Source organism: Astatotilapia calliptera, chromosome 3 (genome assembly GCF_964374335.1).
Source record: "Astatotilapia calliptera chromosome 3, fAstCal68.1, whole genome shotgun sequence".
Classification (NCBI taxonomy): Eukaryota; Metazoa; Chordata; class Actinopteri; order Cichliformes; family Cichlidae; genus Astatotilapia; species Astatotilapia calliptera.
This window is the reverse complement of record NC_137424.1, coordinates 2,031,793-2,046,022: the sequence shown is the minus strand read 5'-3', so window position 1 is coordinate 2,046,022 and position 14,230 is coordinate 2,031,793. Positions and strand designations below refer to the sequence as shown.

The following is a 14,230-nucleotide window of genomic DNA, read 5'->3' as shown; positions in this document are numbered from 1 at the left end:
TAGTACTTTTTCCTTTGGGAAGGTACCATCTGTGCAGTCTGCAATTTTGTTGAAGAAAGATGTTGAATCTATTTAATATTTCTTGAAAAATAATTGATTTCTGTGCATTTTTTTTCACACTGCATCAAATTAAGGTTGATTACGTCGATTAAGCATCACGAGGTGGAGCGTGAGGGGTGGTTCCCTATTTTTTATTTATTTATTTTTGTTGTTGCTGGGAGTTGGAACCCTATTAGTTAGGTTGCTTAATATTTATGCTAAGTACTCTTTAAAATACCAGAATAGGGAGGATGGTGTAGGTCTAAGTTTATTAGATTGATCAGTATTGCTGAACTATGAAATATTTTTTGTTTGCATACAGGTATAACAGAATAGCTTTAGTGTAGTTGTTGTTTTAAACTTTAGTATGAACTTATACAAAATGCAGCAAGATATTTAAAAAAACAGTTTTGTTGATTAAAAAACACTATATCGGATTCATATCGGTATCGGCAGATATCCAAATTTATGATATCGGTATCGGTATCGGACATAAAAAAGTGGTATCGTGCCATCTCTAGTAACTATACTACTAACTATAGTTAACTCTACGTAGTTACTTAGAGTTAAAATATTGTAAGTCAGTTACTAAAAGTAATTAATTACTTGAAAAGTAACTATTGCGTTACTTTAAAAAAAATGTTCAACCCTCTGGGGTCCAGGGTATAATTGGCCATTTTTAACTACTTTTGATTTGACCTCTATATTCCACCTTTAAAAACTATTTACTTTGCCTGTTTGGTATCATTCTTTTCAGCACAACCTCACGTGTCTGAATTTACAGTTATGTTTTCATTTTGACATACTGTATTAACATAATTGACCTAAAATCAGACAAAAAACAATATGAGTAGAAAAAGTTATATTTTTTACTGTTACAACCACAAACATGTTTAATAAATCATTAACTTGAAATCTAATAATTTTAATATTTTAATAATATTTTAATAATAATAATAATAATAATAATAATAATGGATTGCATTTATATAGCGCTTTTCGGGCCTTAAAGTGCTTTACAATGCCACTATTCATTCACTCTCACATTCACACACTGGTGGAGGCAACTACAGTTGTAGCCACAGCTGCCCTGGGGCAGACTGACAGAAGCGAGGCTGCCATATCGCACCATCAGCCTCTCTGGCCATCACCAGTAGGCGCTAGGTGAAGTGTCTTGCCCAAAGACACAATGACCGAGACTGTCCGAGCCGGGGCTCGAACCGGCAACCTTCCGGTTACAAGACGAACACCCTTAAAATCCTATACACAAGGTTTGCAAACAACCATTTTGTTATTTGTAACAATTTACCTTTTACCTTGATTTTTTAAAAATAACTATTTCAAACTATTTACAGAACAATCAGCTGTTCTGCATTAAATAAGATGCCACAAATTATTTGTGCCACTCCAAAAAAATAATTTCTGTCCACCATAAAGGAGAACATCACAGCCTGATACCTGCAGGTCTGACAGCAGCAGGTGTATCACTGCTGTTTCTACCTGGAGACACCGTTTACACTGTAATCTGCATTTGCTGGTTTTGTGGCAGCACCTGTAACAATTCCATTCAATTCAACTCTATTTATATAGTGCCAAATCACAACAGTCGCCTCAGGGCACTTAACATTCAGCAATTGCCTCATTGTTCTGACAGACAACATAAAACTATCCACTACACTACACACTAACTTTTTTTGTTCTTTTTTCCCCTACACACTAACTACACAACACAACATACTATGCACACACTCCAAATACGCTAAACGTCACAAATCTCTCACATCTCACACCGTCACTCCTAAAACTTCCCCCTCTTCCTAAACAACCAAATGTCATGTTGCTATATCATTTTTTTGATTGGTCGACATGGTTCATTTTTCCACCAACAGGAAAGGGATGATTTGGTTTTTTTTTGCTCATAAGCAGAGAGTGCTTGCTGTGCTGTCCTTAGACAGTAAAAGTGACGAAACTATTGAGGAAAAAAACGCTGCGTATATATTGTTTATCATGACTCTGGTTTTATGTGACCTATCAACACAATTTAAAAACTGGTATATGTCACCTTGTTGCTTTGTAATCTTGAAGTGGTCATGTGATTGGCTTACCATGAATACTTTATTCTTCCTCAGCCAAACAGCAGCACTCATGCGATTGTTTTGCCCCCTTAGCTCCAGGTGTTGTGCCAAAAAGTGATCGTCTGCCAGAAAGTGATCGCTGTCCGCGGGAGTGCATGCAGCTGCTTAACCCTTTAAAGCCGGTCAGAGTGGGCACACTCTGTTTTGCGTAACATAATATTCCAGAAACACGCTTTGCCGATCCGATCAGCTGTTTGTAACACTTCCTACTTTGGAATTGACATCAGCGTGAACTATCGCATATCCGCCATGACCTGCCCAAAACCGGAAGTGATGTCATTTTTGCAGAAATGTATTTTTTACCATCATGGCCTCATAACCCTATACTAGTGTTTTTTAAAGTTATGTTTGACTTTCTGACTTTCTGTGTTGTTTCTGGGATGCTTAGGACTCATATTGCACTGCTGGAAATAGTTTATTTTGATGCATATGCTGCTTTTTTGCAAATTTGCACTATAATATTTATTTTCGTTTTTCCTGCAGTGTATAGAAATTAGTGTATTTCAAAAATAAAACTATGAAGACACTCAAAATAAATTTCATGTGGTGGGAAACTATTTTGTGCAACTTTTTTGTATTTACAGTTTTGAGGGATAAGCCTCTTAAATTTCTCTAACTAGAAATATATGTTAAAAAACAAAAACGATTTTCAATTTTTTTTTAGTTTATTGCACTTTTTGCAATTTATGTAATTTCTATGCACTTAATGCATGCATATTATTAAAATTTAGGCTGTAATGGTTGTATTGATGTAGAGCAACTTGAAATGCTCCCAAAAATGGCTCCACAGCATGTAAAAATATAATATAAGCTGTGGCGGACTTGGTTCTATGGTAAGTCTTAAAGGGTTAAAGCTGTAGCGCCCAGATTACTTATAGCTACTTCCATGCAGCTGATATAAGATTGGTTGTTGAAAAATAGTAACGCAACCGCACCGAATCCAATTCAGGATTTTGATTTCCATCACACTTCCACTGGATGCCCAGCTGCTCTCCTATTATGTGATTATCATCAACACAGAACTGGAGGATAAGACCGCGGTTCTGGGGGTTGGGAAGCTCATCTTGTAACCAGAAGGTTGCCAGTAGGATCTCTCTGTCTTGGTCGTTGTGTTCTTGGAACACAAGACACTTCAGTATGTAGTTAGTACCGGGCGACTCCCCTCCCCCACATCGGCACCAGAACCCTGTATTATCTACAGGGTAAGAATGCCTGTTTTATCAAACTATGGCTATTACTACTGTGATCATTTGCAGCCCAGTGTGCTGCTCTCTCTGCTGGGATGAACCACTGGAGCTCACCCAGTCATCCCTCTCTTTCTCTCAAGAAGAAGTGAAATAAATATATTTATTATGTTACGAGTCTAATATTCTTTAAATCAAACTGTAATGAATAAATCAAGCAAGAAGATTTGGTGGCTCCAAGTGTTGTAGAAGAAAAGATAAACATCTCATTTTGAGAAATCAGCCTTTAAAATTAAGTAAGTACTGTGAATAAAAAACTAACAGCAAACCAATCGCCAATTACTTTTGAAAGTAATTCAGAGTCCAATTATCCACTCAAATGTAAATAAAAGTTCACTTGACAGCTGTATAAAGGTTACCTGTTTATACAATAATATAAGTCACATTTCAAATGATCATCTGTGGAAAAGTTTGAATCCTGACCTGAGAGTTTCCACTGCACACTGTGAACTCTTTAGTCCAGCAGACAGAAGCTTCACTCCTGAATCCTGCAGGTCAGAGTTACTCAGGTCCAGCTCTCTCAGACTGGAGGACTGGGAGCTGAGGACTGAGGACAGAGCTTCACAGCTTCTCTCTGACAGGTTACAGCCACTCAGTCTGAAAAATAAAAGACAGTCATACAACAAATACTCATGTTGAGTTTGTTAATACATTTCACAACATTAAATCTTGACTTTCTATTTTTAGAGGAAACATAAACATACTAAGAAACAACATCATATGTATGAACTAAATAATTGAATAATTCTAACAACAAACTGTTTTCTGATCTGACCTCAGAGTATTCAGTTTACAGTTTAAACGTTGTAGTCCAGCAGACAGAAGCTTCACTCCTGAATCCTGTAGCTTTCTGATACTCAGGTCCAGCTCTGTCAGACTAGAGGACTGCGAGCTGAGAACTGAGGACAGAGCTTCACAGTTTTCCTCTGAGAGTTCACAGATGTTAAGTCTGAAGATAAAAACATGAATAAAGATTGTTGTTAAAGTGTAATCAGGGTGCAATAGCTTATTGTCTTGTGCTGAGCAGGTTAGTATAAGTTCACTTTAACTTATAAATGAATAAAAATGCTATGGAACAAGGATAACTGGATAAAGTTTACCTTTACTGGTTAAATTATTGATTATTTTTGTTAGTTGATATAAACAAAACCAAACATCAAACATATAAACAAACAGAACTAAACAGAATACAAATTGATCTGACCTCAGAATATTCAGTTTGGCGTGTGGACTCTCCACTGCAGCAGACAGAAGCTTTACTGCTGAAGCTTTCAGGCTGTTGGTACTCAGGTCCAGCTCTCTCAGACTACAGGACTGGGAGCTGACCACTGACAACAAATTTTCACAGCCTTCCTCTGAGATGTTACAGCTGCTCAGTCTGGGAGAGAAAGGGAAAAAATAAAACAAAACAAAAAATATATGTGATCAAATGAAATTTGTTTATATGTTAAACCTTTTAAAAAAAACAAAAAAAACCAACCTATGACACTATGAGTGCTACCAGTCCAGTGCACACGATTGGTACCTTGATGGTACCTTGCTCAGGGGTACCATCAAGGTAGCTGTTCGGTGGATTCGACCCCTGACCTTATGATCATGGGGCGACCACTCTACCTACTGAGCTAATAATTCTGTGTACACTATCATACAATATTAACTAAAACAATTATTTTAGAAAATCTTACTAATTCAGTAATTGTTATGCTATTTAACTGTGAGTAACACTGGATTTTAAACACTAGCTGTATAAAACTCCTCCTGTTAAAGGTGTGTATAAAGGAGATGAGCTGAAATGCAGACTTCATGGAGAATGTTTGCTGTCAGGATATATCAAAGACAAAGCAGAGATCCATCCAGTCTCTTCCACTAAGCCCACAGAGGGAAAGACAACCATTCTCACACACACACCTGCATGAAGTTTAGATCACCAGGTAATCTAACTGCATGTCTGTGGACAGTGGGAAGAAACTGTAGAGGACCCAGAGAGAACCCACTGTAATTCTGTGGGAACACTGGTTATGGAAGCCTTACAGTTAGATATGAATACTGTCAAGAAACAGGACCTGAGTGGCAATTTCAATTATGAAGCCCAAGTTCTCCTCCTTGAATCGCTACCTTATCGTGGTGGAGGGGTTTGTGTGTCCCAGGGATCCGGGGGCTATGTTGTCTGGGGGCTTTTGCCCCCTGGTAGGGTCTCCCATGGCAAATTGGTCCTGGGTGAGGGACCAGACAAAGAGCGATTCAGAAGACCCTTATGAAAAGGATATCGAGAGAACAGTTTACCCTCCCCGGGATAGGGTTACCAGGGCCCCCCCCTGGAGCCAGGCCCGGGGAGGGTGCCCGAGGGCGAGCGTCTGGTGGCCGGGCCTTAGTCCATGGGGCCCGGCCGGGCACAGCCCAAAGAGGAGACATGGGCCCATCCTCCCGCAGGCCCACCACCCGCAGGAGGCGCCATAGGGGTCGGGTGCATTGTGTGCCGGGTGGCGGCCAGGAGCGGAGGCCCTGGTGGACTGACCCCCAGCTGCCAAGACTGGCAATAGGGACATGGAATGTCACCTCTCTGGTGGGGAAGGAGCCTGAGTTAGTGCGTGAGGTTGAGAGGTACCGGCTAGATATAGTCGGGCTCACCTCTACGCATGGCTTGGGCTCTGGAACCAGTCTCCTGGAGAGGGCTGGACTCTGTCTCAGTCTGGAGTTGCCCCTGGTGAGAGGCGGCGGGCTGGGTGGGTATTCTAATATCCCCTCGGCTTGCTGCCGGTACGTTGGGGATTTTCCCAGTGGACGAGAGGGTTTGTTCCCTGCGCCTTAGGGTCGGGGAACGGGTCCTGACTGTCATCTGCGCTTATGCGCCGAGTGGCAGTTCAGAGTTCCTAGAGTCCCTGGAGGGGGGGGTGCTGGAAGGTGCTCCACCTGGAGACTCTGTTGTCCTGCTGGGAGACTTCAATGCTCACGTGGGTAACGACAGCGAGACCTGGAGGGGCTTGATTGGGAGGAACGGCCTCCCTGATCTGAACCCGAGCGGTGCTTTGTTATTGGACTTCTGTGCTAATCACAGTTTGGCCATAATGAACACCCTGTTCGAACATAAGAGTGTCCATAAGTGCACGTGGCACCAGGACGCTTTAGGCCGTAGGTCGATGATCGATTTTGTAATCGTATCACCAGACCTGCGACCATATGTTCTGGACACTCGGGTAAAGAGAGGGGCTGAGCTGTCAACTGATCACCACCTGGTGGTGAGTTGGATCAGGTGGCGGGGGAGGACGCTGGACAGACCTGGTGCACCTAAACGCGTAGTGAGGGTGTGCTGGGAACGTCTAGCAGAGGCCCCAGTCCGCGAGATCTTCAACGCACACCTCCGGCAGAGCTTCAACAGCATTCCGAGGGAGACTGGGGACATTGAGTCCGAATGGACCATGTTCAGCGTCTCCATTGCCAAAGCTGCTGCATTGAGCTGCGGCCGCAAGGTGGTTGGTACCTGCCGTGGTGGTAATCCCCGAACCAAATGGTGGACACCAGAGGTGAAGGGAGCCACCAGGCTGAAGAAGGAGTCCTATCGGGCTTGGTTAGCCTGTGGGACTCCGGAGGCAGCCGACAGGTATCGACAGGCCAAGCGGAATGTGGCTCGGGCAGTGGCTGAAGCAAAAACTCGGGTGTGGGAGGAGTTCGGAGAGGCCATGGAAAAAGACTTTCGGACTGCCTCGAAGAGATTCTGGCAAACCGTCAGGCGTCTCAGGAGGGGAAAGCGGTGCTCTACCTGCACTGTGTATAGTGCTGGCGGAGCGCTGCTGACGTCGACTGAGAAAATTGTTAGGCGGTGGAAGGAATACTTCGAGGACCTCCTTAATCCCACTGACACGTCTTCCGAGGAGGAAGCAAAGTCTGGGGATGAGGGGAATGACCCGCCAATTTCCGGGGGCGAGGTCACTGAAGCAGTTAAACAACTCCTTGGTGGCAGAGCCCCTGGTGTTGATGAGGTCCGCCCCGAGTTCCTGAAGGCTTTGGACGTTGTAGGGCTGTCCTGGTTGACACGCCTCTGCAATGTTGCATGGTGATCAGGGGCAGTACCTGTGGACTGGCAGACCGGGGTGGTGGTCCCCATCTTTAAGAAGGGGGACCGGAGGGTGTGTTCAAACTACAGGGGTATCACACTCCTCAGCCTCCCTGGGAAAGTCTATGCCAGGGTGCTGGAAAGGAGAGTTCGTCCGCTAGTCGAACCTCGGATACAGGAGGAACAATGCGGTTTTCGTCCTGGTCGCGGAACACTGGACCAGCTCTTTATCCTCTCGAGGATACTTGAGGGTGCATGGGAGTTTGCCCAACCAGTCTACATGTGTTTTGTGGACTTGGAGAAGGCATTCGACCATGTCCCTCGGGGTGTCCTGTGGGAGGTGTTGCGGGAGTATGGGGTGTCTGGCCCATTGCTACGGGCCATTCGATCCCTATACAACCGTTGCAAGAGCTTGGTTCGCATTGCCGGCAATAAGTCGGACTCGTTCCCGGTGGGTGATGGGCTCCGCCAGGGCTGCCCTTTGTCTCCGGTTCTGTTCATAATTTTTATGGGCAGGATTTCTAGGCGCAGCCAAGTGGCGGAGGGCTTTCGCTTTGGTGGCCTCAGAATCTCATCTCTGATTTTTGCGGATGATGTGGTTCTGTTGGCTTCATCGGGTGAGGGCCTCCAGCTCGCACTGGAACGGTTCGCAGCCGAGTGTGAAGCAGCGGGAATGAGGATCAGCACCTCCAAATCTGAGGCCATGGTTCTCAGCCGGAAAAGGGTGGAGTGCCCACTCTGGGTCGGGGATGAGTTCCTGCCCCAAGTGGAGGAGTTCAAGTATCTCGGGGTCTTGTTCGCGAGTGATGGGAGAAGGGAGCCGGAGATCGACAGACGGATTGGGGCTGCAGCTGCAGTAATGCGGACGCTGCACCGGTCCGTCGTGGTGAAGAGGGAGCTGAGTGTAAAAGCGAAGCTCTCAATTTACCGGTCGATCTACGTCCCTACCCTCACCTATGGCCACGAGCTGTGGGTAGTGACCGAAAGAACGAGATCGCGGATACAAGCGGCAGAAATGAGCTTCCTCCGAAGGGTGGCTGGCCTCTCCCTTAGAGATAGGGTGGGAAGTTCGGCCATCCGGGAGGGGCACAGAGTAGAGCCGCTGCTGCTCCACATCGAAAGGAGCCAGCTGAGGTGGTTCGGGCATCTGACAAGGATACCCCCTGGGCGCCTCCTGGGTGAGGTGTTCCAGGCATGTCCCACCAGGAGGAGGCCCCGGGGCAGACCCAGGACACGCTGGAGAGATTATATCTCTCGGCTGGCCTGGGAACGCCTTGGTATTCCCCCGGATAAGCTGGAGGAGGTGGCTGGGGAGAGGGAGGTCTGGGCCTCTTTGCTTAGGCTGCTGCCCCCGCGACCCGGCCTCAGATAAAGCGGATGAAGATGGATGGATGGATGGAAGCCCAAGTTTTCCCTCCATCCTGGATGAAAACAGGACAGTCACAGCAGAGATTTATAATAAAAAAGGGAGAGTGTGCACTGAAAATGAGATAAAAAAACAAACTGCTGGATTTGGAGACGTGAACAAGCTGACGATAATAAACCTGTCAGAGGGGCTGAAGGATCAGAGCTCATGTTCTTATTGGCTGGGCCTGGATTGTACTTTGATAAGAGATATAGACAAAAATGTGTCAGAAATACTGACACGGCCTGCTGGACTGAAAAAATATTTACTGAGTGAATGATAATCATTTAATTCACTATTTTTATGTTTTTTAACTGTTCTTTGAACTCAGCATTTCTGATTTATTTCCCATGGTTTTAAGATTTTTATCGATTATAAGATTTTAAGCAATGAGTTCATGTTTACTTACAGAGCTTTATTGGAGGCTTTGACCACTGGCAGCAGCCTCAGAAGAGCCTCCTCTGAAGCAGAATATTTCTTAAAGTCAAACTCATCCAGATCTTCTTCTGATGACAGTAACATGAAGGTCAGAGCTGAGCACTGAGCAGGAGACAGTTTACCTGTGGAGAGACTTCCTGAAGTCCTGTATTGTTGGATCTCCTCCACTAGAGAACGATCATTCAGTTCATTCAGACAGTGGATCAGATTGATGCTTTTCTCTGCAGACAGATTCTCACTGAGCTTCTTCTTGATGTACTGGACTGTTTCCTGATTGGTCTGTGAGCTACTTCCTGTCTGTGTCAGCAGACCTCGTAGGAGACTCTGATTGGTCTGCAGTGAAAGACCCAGGAGAAAACGGAGGAACAAGTCCAGGTGTCCATTTGGACTCTGTAAGGCCTTGTTCACAGCACTCTGGTGAAAAGATTCTTTTTGGTTTAAAAAGCTAAAACTCTTGGAGGTTATTTGTTTCTGTTCAAGAAGATTTTTTCCAGAGTTGATGAAGGTCAGATGGACATGAAGAGCAGCCAGAAACTCCTGAACACTCAGATGAACAAAGAAGAACACCTTCTTCTGGTACAGTTTTCTCTCCTCTTTAAAGATCTGTGTGAACACTCCTGAGTACACTGAGGCTGCTCTGATATCGATGCCACACTCTGTCAGGTCTGATTCATAGAAGATCAGGTTTCCTTTCTGCAGCTGATCAAAAGCCAGTTTTCCCAGAGACTCCATCATCTTCCTGCTCTCTGGACTCCAGTGTGGATCTGTCTCAGCTCCTCCATCATACTTGACCTTCTTCACTTTGGCCTGAACCACCAGGAAGTGGATGTACATCTCAGTCAGGGTCTTGGGCAGCTGTCCTCCCTCTCTGGTTTCCAGCACATCCTCCAGAACTGTAGCAGTGATCCAGCAGAAGACTGGGATGTGACACATGATGTGGAGGCTTCGTGATGTCTTGATGTGGGAGATGATGCTGCTGGCCTGCTTCTTATCTCTGAATCTCTTCCTGAAGTACTCCTCCTTCTGTGGGTCAGTGAACCCTCTGACCTCTGTCACCATGCCAACACAGTCAGGAGGGATCTGATTGGCTGCTGCAGGTCGTGTGGTTATCCAGAGGCGAGCAGAGGGAAGCAGTTTCCCCCTGATGAGGTTTATCAGCAGCACATCCACTGAGGTGGACTTTCTAGGGTCAGTTAGGATTGTAGTTTTGTGGAAGTCCAGAGGAAGTCGACACTCATCCAGACCATCAAAGATGAACACAACCTGGAAGTCTTCAAAGCTGCAGATTCCTGCTTCTTTGGTTTCAGTAAAGAAGTGATGAACAAGTCCCACCAAGCTGAACTTTTCCTCTTTCAGCACATTCAGCTCTCTGAAAGTGAATGGAAATATGAACTGGATGTCCTGGTTGGCTTTGTCTTCAGCCCAGTCCAGGCTGTATTTCTGTGTTAAGACTGTTTTCCCAATGCCAGCCACTCCCTTTGTCAGCACTGTTCTGATTGGTTCATCTCTTCCAGGTGAGGCTTTAAAGATGTCTTCTTGTCTGATGGTTGTTTCTGGTCTGTCTGGTTTCCTGGATGCTGTTTCAATCTGTCTGACCTCATGTTCATCATTGACCTCTGCAGTCCCTCCCTCTGTGATGTAGAGCTCTGTGTAGATCTGATTCAGGAGGGTTGGGTTTCCTGCTTTAGCGATGCCCTCAAACACACACTGGAACTTCTCCTTCAGCTTAGACTTAAGTTTACGATGACAAACAGCATCTGGAAGTTCTGAATAATAATAATAAAAATACAACTTTAACAATCACATTTTACAAAATGCTGATGACAATTTCTGACCCACTGAGAAATGACTGAACACACTGGTGTCACAAGTCTCTCATTTATCCAGCAGCTTAAATCTTTAGATAAATCCTCTTACGTCTCTGCAGACGGTCAGCCAGCTCCTCCTGCTTCATTCTCCTCAGGAAGTCCACTGTGATCTTCACAAATGCCTCTCTGCTGTTTCTCCTCTGCTCATCATCCTCCCTCTGAAACTCCAAGCACTGGGGCTTATTTGGATTCAGAGCTTTCTGGATCTTCTTCAGCTCGTTCTTCACAAAAGTGATGATGTTGTCCTCCAGCAGCTGGAACAGAATATTTATGAATGACCCACCACTCTGAACTTTAGTCCACACAACATCCACTTCTTTACGATCAAGGGGCATATCATCCACGAACTCTTTACCAATTATAGGTTTGACTTTATCTGATTAACTGAGACTTTGTCCACAACTCCATGATCCCAAAACGTTGATGCTGTTCATATGAATGCAGCGATTTCAGTGGGAGAAACATTTCACTGGTGTTCAGAGCTGAACTACCAACAGGTTGATGATCAAAGCCAGAAACTTGGAGATGTTTCAGGTGACTGAGTTGATCGTACAGACAACTGGTCTTAAAGGTTCACTCTGTTTACACATACAGATCAGTATTTAAGGTTTGACTCTCATCATCCACTGGGGCACAAACTGGGCATCATCAGGACGCTACAACACAGAACAAACACCATCCCCACAGACACAGCAGCCAGGGAAGCAGAAGAACTTCACATCAAGAAGGTCCTGAGTAAATGTGAACGCTGGTTTGAGGGCGGAGTCAAGGAGGCCATTTATGCGAAAAGGAAAGACCATCTCTGAATGGAGGAGGGGCCTAAGGGTACATTTGTCACCATCTTACAATGCTGTGATTGCAGCCATTCCCCAGCTCTCTGTGAACTGGACTCATGACCATTGATCAACAACCATTGATCAATGGTCCTGACAATATGCGTACCAATGATCAATGAACTGACCTCCCAGCCCATTGTTCCTTCAGTGGGCTGGTTTCAGTCATACAAATGTCCTGTTTATAAGATTGAAACCTGCAGTCAGCTGAGACTGAAGAAGTCACCTGATGATGATGAAACGTTTCTCCCACTGAAAACATCCAGATGAACAGAATCAAGCTTTTTGGGATTTACGTACCTGGATGATTGAGCATCAAGACACAACTCTGTGACTTTTCTCAGATGAATCAATCCTCTCCTCCAGCTTTGTTTACATCTACCAGCCCTGTGGCGCTGCCCAGGGAAATAATCTATGTGAGAGGTGGAAAGTCATACAGGTGTCTGCTCCTGCCTTCAGTTATTTTATCTACTGTGTGTCAACTGGCTGAACCTCCTCCAACTGTCTACTGTCTCCCTAAACTCAACAATGACTTAGTGATCTATCCATTCTCTGACCAAAGACATCCTGCTGCAGGTTAACATAGCAGCCAATGATGATCCCACTCACTGTGAACAACACATTTGGACCTGATTTGCTGCTCTGGTTTACACGTGAACTTTGACTGCTGCTGTCACCAACTTGAGAGGCTCTACAGAAAAACTGGACTTGTCCATAAAAATCATAAACTACATTACAAGGACAGCATTGCTCAATCAACTCTAATTACTACTGACATGTTATCTCTTCTAACTAAGGTACAGACACTCAAACTTGCTGCTTTCAGTGAGAAGTCAAATGTCTGAATATGAGCTGGAAGCTGCTGAGAGTCCTCCTCCTTCCCGTGGGGTTTACTTTCTCTACTACTTTCACTATAAACACGCCCCTTTCATGCACCTGCAGAGGGCCACCAGCAGATGGAGCTGTCTTAAACAAATCCACTTGGATAGTTAGCTGTAGATGATTTTCTCAGTATGATTGTAGGACTTTGAGTTATTCTTTAGATTTATTTAAACTCCTATATTGTGCACAAGTGTTGAGCGACCCATAATTTCTCTGTACTTTTCATAAGAGCAGCCAGACTTTCAGCTAGTTTTTGTTTTTTAAGAGCTCAAAGTTATTGAAGAAACAGTTATTCAGCTTCATTCCCACTGATCTCGACTACAAACTGTTTCACTTTGGTTTCTGTTTAAAGCCTCGATGTTTAAAACGTTTCCCTGTGATCACATTTGCACCGTCTGATTTCAAAGTTTGTTTTCTTTTGGTCGTTTAGTCCACAGAGTCCTTGGTGTTCTGAAAGGGACCTATAAATAAATGCATTATTATTAATATTAAAGTAGTTGTTGTACATGTACAGACCATAAATATGGAGTCCAGCTGTGTTTGATGCTGCTGGGCAGACTGACCACTGGGAACCTCTGAGCTCTGCTGGTCCACTCTGTGGAAGAACCATGAAGGATTAGATCAACACAGGATAAAGATCCAGGAGTTTCTGCTCAAATAACTTCATCTGAATCAAGTCTGTCAAGTTTTAGACTCTCAGATTCTGAAGATATATTTTCTGTTTTCTATGAACTTTCTTTCATCAGTGATGGAAGTGATGATGCTGCAGAAGCTCAGAGGAAACTTTGAGACTTCATCAAACTGATAAATTCACTCACTGGAAGGTAAAACTGTGATGAACCATCAACTAATGCTCTCAGGAGGCCACAGGTCCCTGAATGTAACTGTGCAGTAGATTCATCGAGTGTTTGAAACCTGACCACTTCCATATGTTTTCATTCTAACATAAGAAGTCCTTTTCTCATTGCTTTGATTTGAGTTTTCATTTGAGTTTTCTGAGTCTCGTATTTGGAGTCGAGTCTAATCAATGATCTGACAGAAGAACATTAAAAAGGATTTACCACTGCTGTCAAAATTAACATGTAGGGTTAGGGTTAGGGGTTCATCTGTTATCATGATTAACATGATAAAAACCTTTAACACGACACATCTGGAGAGCAGAACGACTCAAAATCCCTGAAATGTTTCTATCAACGCACTTCGGGCAGTTTGTCCAAGTAGAGTTACCTTTGCACACGTGCAGATGTGCAGCACATCTGTTAGTGACGGCAGCTGAACCAATCAGCTCAATATGGAAGATGACAAACACACACTGACCTCTCGATGGAAAGTTTG

The 14,230-nt window shown here is 44.4% G+C and overlaps 1 protein-coding gene across 1 annotated transcript; it reads right to left on the bottom strand.

The window, feature by feature from the left end:
* Positions 1-4,160: 4,160 nt before the first annotated feature.
* On the bottom strand, positions 4,161-12,329 carry LOC145422763 (protein NLRC3-like). Its single transcript, XM_080294534.1, has 3 exons — positions 12,314-12,329; positions 9,284-11,078; positions 4,161-4,796 (listed from the first exon to the last, which is right to left on the bottom strand). The coding sequence occupies exons 1-3, from the start codon at positions 12,327-12,329 to the stop codon at positions 4,487-4,489; spliced, it is 2,121 nt and encodes a 706-aa protein (XP_080150660.1). The 3' UTR covers positions 4,161-4,486.
* Between the last annotated feature and the right edge of the window lie 1,901 nt (positions 12,330-14,230).

Excerpts from the sequence above, each read along its gene's own strand:
- LOC145422763 (XM_080294534.1), bottom strand. Across the intron at positions 4,797-9,283 it reads AAAGCCTCCAATAAAGCTCT|ACTGAGCAGCTGTAACATCT; the intron begins GTAAGTAAACAT and ends TTTCTCTCCCAG.